The sequence below is a fragment of the Papilio machaon genome, chromosome 22 (assembly GCF_912999745.1).
Source record: "Papilio machaon chromosome 22, ilPapMach1.1, whole genome shotgun sequence".
Classification (NCBI taxonomy): domain Eukaryota; kingdom Metazoa; phylum Arthropoda; class Insecta; order Lepidoptera; family Papilionidae; genus Papilio; species Papilio machaon.
The window spans coordinates 63,674-75,087 of record NC_060007.1 but is presented as its reverse complement, the minus strand read 5'-3'; the positions used below and the strand labels follow the sequence as shown (position 1 = coordinate 75,087).

General features: G+C 41.7%; 1 protein-coding gene across 3 annotated transcripts; it reads right to left on the bottom strand.

Moving 5' to 3' along the window:
* Nucleotides 1–3,099: 3,099 nt before the first annotated feature.
* Nucleotides 3,100–11,067, bottom strand: LOC106715112 (prothoracicostatic peptides). 3 transcript variants are annotated; one of them, XM_045683547.1, is made up of 7 exons: nucleotides 10,896–11,067; nucleotides 7,019–7,381; nucleotides 6,929–6,946; nucleotides 6,671–6,775; nucleotides 6,449–6,557; nucleotides 5,312–5,419; nucleotides 3,100–3,653 (listed from the first exon to the last, which is right to left on the bottom strand). In XM_045683547.1, exons 1-7 carry the CDS (start codon nucleotides 11,049–11,051, stop codon nucleotides 3,589–3,591), a joined length of 924 nt encoding a protein of 307 aa, XP_045539503.1. In that variant the 5' UTR covers nucleotides 11,052–11,067; the 3' UTR covers nucleotides 3,100–3,588. The 3 variants fall into 3 exon arrangements, with proteins under 3 accessions (XP_045539503.1, XP_014363816.2, XP_045539504.1); XM_014508330.2 differs by having other exon boundaries at nucleotides 6,929–7,381; XM_045683548.1 differs by lacking the exon at nucleotides 5,312–5,419 and having other exon boundaries at nucleotides 6,929–7,381.
* Between the last annotated feature and the right edge of the window lie 347 nt (nucleotides 11,068–11,414).

The window sequence follows — 11,414 nt, the reverse complement described above, 5'->3', positions numbered from 1 at the left end:
CAGCATTAAATTATTCACGTTTTGTTACCGACATTGCAGCTGTCTGCTGCAAAGGGCGACGTCCAGACGGCCACCAGCCACATACAACACTCCCTCAGGGTGATGTCAACGTCAGAGGCGAGGCGAGGGAACATTTCGTGTTCATAGTAAAGAGAGACATCAATTTATGGCTGCTCTCTCCTCCGTTCAATCGATCACACAAGCAATCCATTTAAGTTTAAAATATCCATTCGTCTCGTAAACGTGCAGTGACCAAGAGCGGACGCGTGGCCGCGGACAGTTAAACTCGCATCTCGTAATGCGGTGCACGAACAGTAAACCCAGTGCGCCACTAAACTCGCTAAACGATAGCACGACGCTCGTAAAAGACGTCGTAAAGCTAACGCTGGAGCCGCCGGCGGCGAGCTGTGGCCCGCCCCGGCGGCTCTACACACAGCCCGCACACGGCCCGCATCGCTCTCGCAACGCGCGATATGACACATCAAACGCGTTACAAGCCTATCTAGAAGCTCATGATTATTTAATCACTGGTATAAGTTTAATAATGTAATTAATGGACTGTAAAAGTTACAGAAGATATAAGAGGAAAGACAAAAGGTGCGGAAAGTGATGTCGCTGCTCACATCGCATCTGTCATCGTCTCGTACTCAATCGTTATATATTATATAACAATATATCGTTTATATATTATCTCAATTATACCATTAAAATAACTCTATTTCTGTAGATAAAATGATATTTGCTTATCTATCAATTTCAAATAAACATATTTTTTTATTTGTCAAATTGCTGATTTTTGTTTTAACATTTTATCTTTGTGTAATTTTACTATTGAATGAGGAATAGAAACAGTTTTATTTGTATCATTCAAACAGAATAATCGTGAAGCTTTCTATGAGAATAATAAGTAAGAGAATGAGCGGGAACAATAAATACTCACTTTCATAAGAAATCGAAAAACAAAACTTTACAAGTTTTTGTTTGAAGTATAAATTCTTAAACTCGGAGTATCATTAATCACTAACGCGTATAATTTAAAAATGACTGAAAGAGTTATCCAATTTGAGCAAAACGTTAAAAGTTTCGCCGCGCAGCGAGCTCGCTATTCAAGTGTTAAATACAACGCCGCCGACCCACCACCCCATCACCCCCGCGCATTCGCGACACCTCCGCGTCTTCGCAGCTAGAGGTTTTTGCAAAAGTCGTAGCTTTGGGAAGTTATAAGTTTTCTATACATGTCGCAGGTCCGGTGACACAACTATAAAGTCGGCACAATCAGAGCTGCGAGCGGCCATTATTGGCCAAGAGTTGACACGTGCAAATTTAACAACCTTTTTTTTTGCTAAGGTTCTTCGTACACAAGGCGACATAAATCTTTGAAATCGGATCACATTAGTCGTTAAACGACTTACGCAATACGATTTTATAGAGGTTCGTACTCAGCGAGCGTCGCCGACATTCCCATCTGTCATCACCAAAGATAGTCACTCGCAACCAGCTTGTTAAGATCGTCGTGAGAAAAGTCGCTGCAGTTTCTAAGATGACGGATCAAATCTATACAACCGAATAGACGACTTGCATCGACGATTCAACGTTATGTGTACGTATAGCTCGTACGATGAGCAACGCGATGTACTCGTATGTTGCCTTGTGTACGAAGGGACTTACTACTCTTTCCTTGTTCAATAACTTTGTCCTTAAGCAATAGTTTCTTTATCGTTTAAAATCATTGGAAGTTTTAAGTTAAGGTTTTATTTCCAAGTTTTCCAAATCAAATCTTGGTGAATAAGACTTGTTGTTAAAGGCAACATTAGGGATTTTGTATTTTAGAAAAATCTTTTGTTTGAAGTAACATAATAAATAAGATTGTGACCAGGCATCTGCACACCAAGCGGTGATTGTGAGCGGGTCATCGAGATGGGAAGGTATATGTTTATGTGGTTATAATATTATTTGTCCTGACATTCTTGTAATACATAGTAGGGTTTATTTAGGTACATAATATAACATTCCCTGTGTTGTGTTGAAGCTGACCATGGTAGGCATTGATGGAATGATACTGATTCCTTGTGCAAATGACACGACCGACATCGTGGGCGGCACACCGCGCCCCTCTCTCCACACCGTGTAGGCGAGCTATTTTTTAAATTAAGCAAATATTTATATAGTAAGTCTGTGCGCAAACAGCGCTCGCGGACTCTGTCTACTATAGTGGGGGTTTACTGTAGCGTGGCAGTCAAACATAAGTTTCCTCACCTTGTACCCAACCTGGCAATAAACGCTCCGTGAAGAGCCGCGCTTTTAGGATAGCCGGTCAAAATACTAAATTAAAAAATCTGTTGTTATAAATACAGAAGCGCGTCAGATTTGAACCAGAAAACTGTACATTTAAAATTTTAGTGCATTCGACAAAGTCAAGGTGGCGTTTTTATCCTTGCAACTTTGACTCTGCTATTTCTTTATGCATCGCGCAAATTGACAGATAAAATATGAAATTTAGACTTTCCTTCATGTAATTCATGGGGGTGGCTGAAAACCAGCTCGACACTATATCCTGACCGGTGTTGGCGAAGCTGAGCCATCCCCTTTTGCCATTATTGAATACTATTGTGTTTTAAAATTTTGTTAATTTCTATAGCAATAAAAAGTTTATTATTATTATTATTAATTATTTCACCCTATATCTAACTGACACGCAAGCCACGCCATTTATAACAATAGATTTTTTCATTTCACGTGACGTTTCACCGCACGTATTTTACTTAGTCAGTGAACTCTACTCACTGAACTTCCACCTTTAATATAATGAAATATTGTCAGCGCTGCTGCTGAAGGTCAGCGCTCTGAGCGAAGTCGAGCGGCTAAGGACTCTGGCACTCTCTTTACTCAATCTCTAACCATTATTTTTCAAATCTGTGAAGTCTGAAGAATTATATTCAAATCCACTGGCCATGAGACTTATATCTCTACTTATACTCTACTTATTTATTGTCAAAATGTAGAAACAGAAGCGATCTACTTTGAGTTATAGAAAGCGAACAGTGTTATGTTACGTACTTAATGATATAGTTAAACGAAAAATTAAACAAATTATGGCTTCGAATAATCTTTTATTAGAGTAAATTAAACATCTTAGGAAGCCGTTCAATGTACATCAACTCCACTAATTAAATACAATTACTTAATAACACTAAGAATTAGTTGCACTAACTATGATTTTATGACACATACAAGTAGGTACAGGAGAGAGATACACTCGCCCTGCGGTTGCGCCTGCGCCCCGGCGTGGCACCGCGCGCGCAACTATACGGGCGAACCACTTAACACTAATTATAATTTAACCCTAGAAGGTGACAGGAGCTACATTTGTACGTAATTTTGAGTAACAAACTAATTGATAAGGATTAATAGACAAGGAACAGGAGAGAAACTTAAATAGGAACTTGTGCCGCCATTCCTATCCGCCACACAGCGTTACACTTTCACACTAGATTATAAACTGTAGATACAGAGACGGACAAACAGCAGCAGCGGTATGTTCAGTTGTTCAGCTGACGGTCGACGTGGGCTGGATCGCGTGGGGATTGCCTAGGCCGCCTCGCCCTGCCCTCCCCGGCCAGCCTGCCCGCGCGCAACACCTCGCCCATTACTTTCTGTTAAAAATAGCACATCATTAGGTCTGAAGTACAATTAAGTAAATAAATTTTTATATATCTATTGGGAGTATGAAAAATAATGGCTCAGAGCAATTTCGAGGTCTTCCGTGTTTACTTCTTCACACAATATGCATTTTTAATCTGAATGCATAATTTATTTGAAAGACATGAGATTCTGTAAAAAATCTAATGAAAAATAAGAACAACACAATGTCGTTACAATAAAATGTATAGGTGCTTTGTAACTTGCGTCATAAATGTACATATTTATTTGACTCATTTTGTCGCCACGACCGAAGTTTTTCTCTTGTGCTTTACGTATTTCTTAAATTCAACAAGGTATTGTATAATATTAAATCAATGTTGGGTAAACTAAAGGCGCCACCTTGTTATTGAATGCTAAAAGTTAATTTACACATATTTTGACAGCTCCGATGTTGAGCTTGTTGAGAATGACATGTTATTTGTTATTACTTTGCTCCCCTTGTCCCCCCTACCCCGAAACCAAAGCTTTCGACACTCAACAAACGCGTCACGTCACGTCACGCGCCCAATCTGCCACATCTCGCAGAGAATTGACACATTTTATCGGTTATTTGCGAGCTGCGAGCGCCACATGCGATATAATCACGTCATGTTTATGTACGCGATTAGAATGCGGTGTCGGCGGAGGGCGAGGGGCGCGGGCGAGGGGTGCGGGCGGTGGGACATTTCCCGCGCTTTCCCTCTCGGTGGTGGCGACTGCCTTCACAACTTGCGCGTTTCGGTTACTGAATGGAAACTTGAAATTATTTGATCTAAAATTTGGGAGATAAAAATAATGATCATTAATTTAAAATCAAAATGTATCTTTCTCTAGACCTTTCTCGCGAACTAACATAGTATAACTTAACAATAAATAAAATACTGAATGTATATTAAAAAAGTTAAAATTAAAAGTTGAACGTACGATTTTTTAGATTTCTTTGTTAAATCAAAGATACATGTAGAATACATGTAAAATGTATTTATTTAATTGTGTTTACCTTGGTGCGCGACCTTTCATTACAATACAATGGGGACTGGGGAGTCTTTGCCTAACAGCGTGTACTCAGACCTCTAAGCTCCAAGCACACCGGTTTCAATAGGCTCGCTCCCTGCCTCATTTCCGTGTGGTGTTTTTAACATAACTGTTTAACATATTATTTTCATAACAACTATTTTGAATGTGGAATGCAAACGGCAATGATAGAAAGCACTAACATTAACAAAATATATACAAATACTATTTACTAACATTGAAACATAACATCACAGCGAAAGAGAAGAGCTACGTAATACACACTTACACATATGAGTGTTATTTACTACACATTTTCTCCACAATTACTATATTTAATTATTGATCACTACAAAGAATGTCTTTAATTACAAAACACAAATCCTATTGCTAACTCAACAGCAAGGGAGTTCTACGCTACGCTACACCGTGACTCCTTGTCTGTTGTACGACTAACAATCAGCGTGACTTGGCCAAGTGGAGAGTGAAGGGAACATCTAGACAGACAGAGATAGAGGATAGAACGAGAGGCGAGTGCGACAGGTGGCGCTACTGTGCATTGTTTAGTATAGAGATGTGGTGCGCGTGCAAGCGGCAGCGCGCCACGGCGTGTTACCGTGCTCGTCCATACTGAGGACGTGTATGTCGGGGAGCCACTGCGCGCGCTTGCCCCACATGCCGCGCAAGTTCGTCCAGCCGGGCTCCCGCTTCCAATAATACGATCCTGTTGGTTTATTTTGCCTCTTCGTTAATTTTCACATTCGACGTATACAGATTACAACTTACCATGATTCAGTGTTTACCTATAAGTGCATAATCAACTTTAACAACATTGAAATTTGGCTTCAAATTTACTAATCGAAATTGAATTTCGCTAATTGTCCTGAAGAGAAATATTCAGAGCCAGCTCATTGAAATTAAGATCGCTCGTTGAGGTCACTGAAAGTGAACACGGACCTCGAGAAAAATATTCCTGTACTTGCTGCGTAACTGTAAGGAGGTTCCAGTAATGTTGCAGTATTATTATGACACAACATCGTTTCACCGTCACATTATCATATATCTTATCATCAGCTGTGATGGCTGTACATTCAGTGATCTGTCTGACAATGACATAGATCAAACATTTTCAGTACCTAGACAAGTATTCAAATATAAAAAGATTTTCGCTACATTTAGGTCTAATAAATTGTAAGTAAAATTGTACTACGGCTTCAAATTTAAGTTAATTGAAAGAAATAAATTGTTTAATGGCCGGCCCGTTTCTGTCCAATTGGTTTCTAAGTTTTGGAATTGCCAAACGTCGCGTTGTGTCGGTTACCTTACGCCGTATTAATTGAGTGAGCAATTTCGGCGGTGGCGACCGATGTAGGTTGCCGATCAATTGAAATAACGTGGGCTTAGGAGCCGCATCAATCAGTGCACGGAGGGCGAGTATTGCCTCCCCCCACTTCGTCTTTTGCCCTCTGCTCATGCATCGGGTCATTTGTTTCCAACGATTCAATTTAAAAAGCCAATTTGTTATGAATCGTTTACGAACGATCCGTAAATTTTGTAATACTGTTTCTTTTTGTCATTCTACGTTCGATCTTTTGAATTCCTGGAGCCGCTTCTATTTTCTCCCTATACGTGCAAATTTTGTTTTTATTTTTCTCTCAATGAAATAATGTAAATGAGCGCATTTAGACTTAGTATAAAATACATTAGCATCCAAATTAATTTACACAAAATTTTAAAATATAGGAGAGCGTACCGCTAGCGTAGGGCTGCTTGGCGGGCCGCTTGCCCCAGGCGCCGTGCAGAGCGGACCACGCCTTCTTCTCGGGATGCTCCATGGCGTCCTTGTCAGCCGCCTCCTCCACCTACGTCCAACGAACACTTGTCACACAAATAATTGCCGGCTCAACAAGTTATCTTACAATGTGGCTACTACTAAGCGGCGGTGAGGCGTGCAACACAAAGATGTTTAGCTTACTTGTCGGATGGGAACTACTGATTCCACTGCCATTTCATAATCTTCGATTTCGGGTTCCGTCATAGCCCTCTTGCCCCACGAGCCGTGGAAGTTTGCCCATTTCGACTGATCAACAAAAATGTATGTAAGGTTACATTAGACTTATTGTACGAAAACATATACTGATTAGCAACGGATTGCTAGCATGGCTAAGTTGAATATAAATTATTATTAAAAAAAATCTATGTATAATATACAATAGCTTATACTCGTACTTACAGTTGGCGATCTTTTGCCCCACGCCGAGCTCATGTCGTGCCAACCGCGCTTGCCCCATGCCGAGCTCATGTCTTGCCAACTACGCTTGCCCCAGGCAGAACTCATGTCTTGCCATCCCCTCTTTTCCCAGGGAGCCTGGTTCACATCGTTCGACGCGCGTTTGCCCCACGCCGAGTTAAGATCCTGCCATCCCCGCTTGCCCCAGGCCGAGTTTAGATCCTGCCAGCCCCTCTTTCCCCAGGCCGAGTTCAAGTCCTGCCATCCCCGTTTGCCCCATGCCGAGTTGAGATCTTGCCAGCCGCGCTTGCCCCAAGCGGGGTTGAGGTCCTGCCACGCCCGCTTGCCCCACACGGAGCTCATGTCCTGCCAGCCTCTCTTTCCCCACCCGCCACCACCGTGTAAGCTAGACCATGCTCGTTTTTCTTCGTCCGTTAATTCCAAATCAGCATCCATCTGCAAAAAAAATCTTTTTTACAAATTATGCTTTTTGTGGTTTCTAAATAATGAACATTAACAGATTGTAACGTATTTGTAACTACGATTTTATTTATTCTCTCAACTCAACATTCCAGTTGCCTATGAACAAAATAAGTAATAATAAATATCAACAACAAAAGGCGCGGGCGGCCAACCCTCGGCGTCCATGTTTCAGCTTAGCAAAGGAGAAAAATGAAGAAAACGAAGTTTGCTTAATTATTAAAAAGTAAGTAAAACTGCGTTACATTGCATTCAATGGCTCTTTCGGCTTTTCATTTATTAATGTTTCTGTTTGTTGAGAGTGCCAGCTCTGAGCCTTTGTGTCGGTGGTTGCCGCGGCTGGCGGAGGTTGGCGGGGAATGGCGGGGGCTCGCCGCCAATTACTGCCGCGCCACTTGACGCGAGAAGTTGTTTTGTTCAATTAAAACAATCCGATAGAGAATGTTAATTGCGTGTCTGGGTGCGTACGTATTGCGCGCGGTCTTACCCCACATGTGCCATATTATATCTACGAGCGTTGTGGTCATCGTTGCAATAGCCTATAAATAATTCATCGTAAAATTAGCTACGGAATTTTTAATCACAAAAAGTTTTGATATGAAAATGTAATGTGAACAATGTGATGTACTCCGCTCTAAGTAATTTAATTTGTACCTCGTCTTGTTAACTTTCATGTAAGAAATCCTTATCAAATGTGTTTTACACTACGAGCTAATCGATATGAACATAATTTAGTATTTCAATTTGCAAAAACCTTGGTTCGGTAGCTCCTCGCTCTGTTTTAATTATAAGGAACACAAATTATAATGTGGCTAATATGTTTGTAATGAAAGCTTCCCTTGCGCGAGACCAATTCGTGTGTTCCGCGGCGTTGGTAAACCGCTGTCAGTCGCGCTGCACATTGACCGCGCACCCGCTGTAGGCCGCGCCGCCCTCGCCGCCGCCGTTACTTGAGCAGCCGAAGTGTTTAAGTGATCGACTCCCCCCCCCTTCCCCCCGCGCCCCTTGCGGTATGCGAACAATACGTTTGTAAAATGTGAAATGGAGCGAACAATGAAACAGACATTCTTGCGACCTATTTACTGAAAAACAAAATGGGTTTTGGACAACTTGAATAAAGCTATTGCGTGTTATTGATATAGCTGATGATATATAACGTTCTAACTGTATTTCTATGTACTTTTACTCATACTTAGGCAGGTAAATGTACTTCTCGCATAAATTGAAGATCCATGATAAAGTTATTTGTATATTTACTTAATGCAATTTTATTTAAATCTGTTGTTTAGTATACCTATAGTACTCACACTTGATACAATAAAACGACAGTTTCAACGGGTCCAGTTATAATTCACTATTAACCCTTTACAAATTATGTCGTCGCCAAAAGTAATAATTTCACTTTGGGTCGTCGTAAAAATAAGTAGGCTGAAGGGAGAAGTGCGCGGGCGGGGGAGCTGGGGGCGCGGGGGTGCCGCCGTCGACTCGGCCGCTCCCAGAAGCGAAAATTAAATATTAACTTAATTTTAAAACGCCATTTCGTTTATCCACTTGACATTAAGTACAGTCTTTTCAGGAGTAGATTGGCTGATTGCAAATTATTGCTATTTTATAGACGAGTTCATCTGTCACAAATCACAATCGGAGAAAAGCTGCAGCAAGCGGTTCTTCATCTCGCACGTGGTTTCTCCTGATGCTGCTTCATAACATGCTAATTAATCTGAAAATCAACCTATTACATTCAATCGGGATTCGAAACCCGATCCTCGAATCACTAACCGTGCGCATTATAACTATACAGAATCCTAATAAAGACGTCGGAGTTCAATAACGTCTCATATAAGAAAATAGTATCACAAGAAAAGCTTTTATCTCTAAACTGCTGATACGGGCGAATAATCCAAAGATTTCTTAAAGGAGAAATCAAAGAGTAAAGTTTCGTCGACCCGAGGATGTGAGGGCACATTGATTGCACCGGCTACAGCGCGGCAACGACGCGGCGGCGCGGCGGGCCGTGCAGCTGACCGCCCCGGTCACAGCGGCCCTCCATGCGGTCTCGATATTGCGTCTCGAGCTTAAGGCATTCAGACGAGCTCTTAAATCCTTGCAAATGCATTGATACGGTTATTGATTTCACTGATTTGTTTTTATAACGTTGAACTTTCAATAACTTGACAATTTGTAGATTCTTGAACGCTATTTCAACGATACAGTAAGCTTTCTTTCAAAATTGTTGAGTTAAAAATCACTCCAGTCTAAGTGTATGAAGGCATATGACTTGCGTACAGTTTGCCTACATAAAGAGATTGTAGGACTAACTATGCATTCTAGATATCTTTTAATTTATTTTTATTTGGTTCAGTTTCACAGATTTTTTTTATAGTTAATTTCATTTTCCTTTGTTGTGTAAAACATTACATAAGTTAACAGTCGTAGGGACGTAGCCGCTATGTGGAAAATCACAAGAAAAAAAGAGGCGTGCATTACTGTGGCGAGAGTGTTGATAAGGCAAATTGAAATATAGAAGCGCGTGTTGTGACGCCCGCGCGTCCCCCGCGTCCCCCGCGTCCCCCGCGTCCTCCGCTCTCGGTAATCAGGTGAGGATAATAATACCACCCGCTATTCTATAAGTTTTACTTTTAAATCAAATGTACAAAATGTATTAGGTTTTATAGCTTCGAAGAACATTTATCAAAATCTACGACGCCGATGTCTAGACCGTTTTGTTTATGTTCCCAGGCAATAAGTTTGATGTGAGTCGTAATGCGTGCCTGCCACACTATCAGAGCACTTGGCGGGAAGGCGGCCGTGTGGCGCGCCCTTATCTCCGCGCCGCAACCCTTGCCCTCGGCCCTCGGCCGGGTTTGCATGTTAGTCTGTTTGCCGAGGGACACGCGCTCCCTCCCCCGCCCCCGCCCCGTCTTGTGATACTCTCAGATATTACACGGTCGGGTTTGCATTGAACATTTAATCTTCGGAGTTGTTTGTACGTCGTCGTCTACACAACGTTTTTGATGAAACGCTTTGTTTGCTTTGGTAAATTTGACATGAAAGGACGTAGTTTTTTTGGGCCTATGTATAGTATGGAGCCGTAAAATAATAAAATAAAAATGTAATATCATTGATAAAATATCCATTTTGTAAAGTCTAAATGTAATAATGAGATTATTTTTTTTTACATTGCGGTACTAAGATACATATGTCTGATGACCTCAAAATTAATGGTAATTTTGCCCAATTCTGAGTATATTTCTCGTAAAAACCTTAAATTATAAATATTGTTAGTGTAATCTAGAGATTATAAGGAACACGTTGATCTATATTTGTTTCTTTTACTGTACATCACTGTTCACTGGGCCTAAGTCCCCTGTAAAAAAGGTTCTTTACGTTCGTATTCTATTGTCACTTGTAACCGCGGTTTTCAATGTGTATGTATGACAACGGTGGAGGAAGGTGATATGTTTGGTTGTGCAGTGTGGTGATGACTTGCCTGTGCGAGAGCCGCCTCGTCCTTGCGGTCCAGTTCGGCGTCCAACGCAGCGTCCATAGCAGCGTCTTGCGCGACGTCCAGCGCGGTATCCTGCGCGGCGTTCAACGCGGCGGCCGGCGACGCCAGCAAGGCCAGCAGCACCGCGGCCGCGCTCATCGCGACCACACACAAGCGCATCTGCAACAATACAACACATTATTTTACTACGTGCGCACTTGTTTTCATTTTATTAGTTAAAGACAGATGAACCTAAAGGACGATAAAGTTGTGACCTCTGACGTCTTTGCCATAGTGCTTGGTTGGAAGGTTGAATCCACGCAAACATTGCCGCTACGATTTAGCCATTTGTTCTTCTTTGTGCGTGTTCGTGTTATTTAGTTAGGACCTGTGTTGTGGTTCCATTACACGGCTCCGTCGAGATCGACCTCTCGAAGCATTCCATTTCACGTTTGCTGTTTGTCCACGTGAATACCGACTGCCTCTGTGCATGCTTGACCCAAGGTCCTAAGGTAAGTAGGG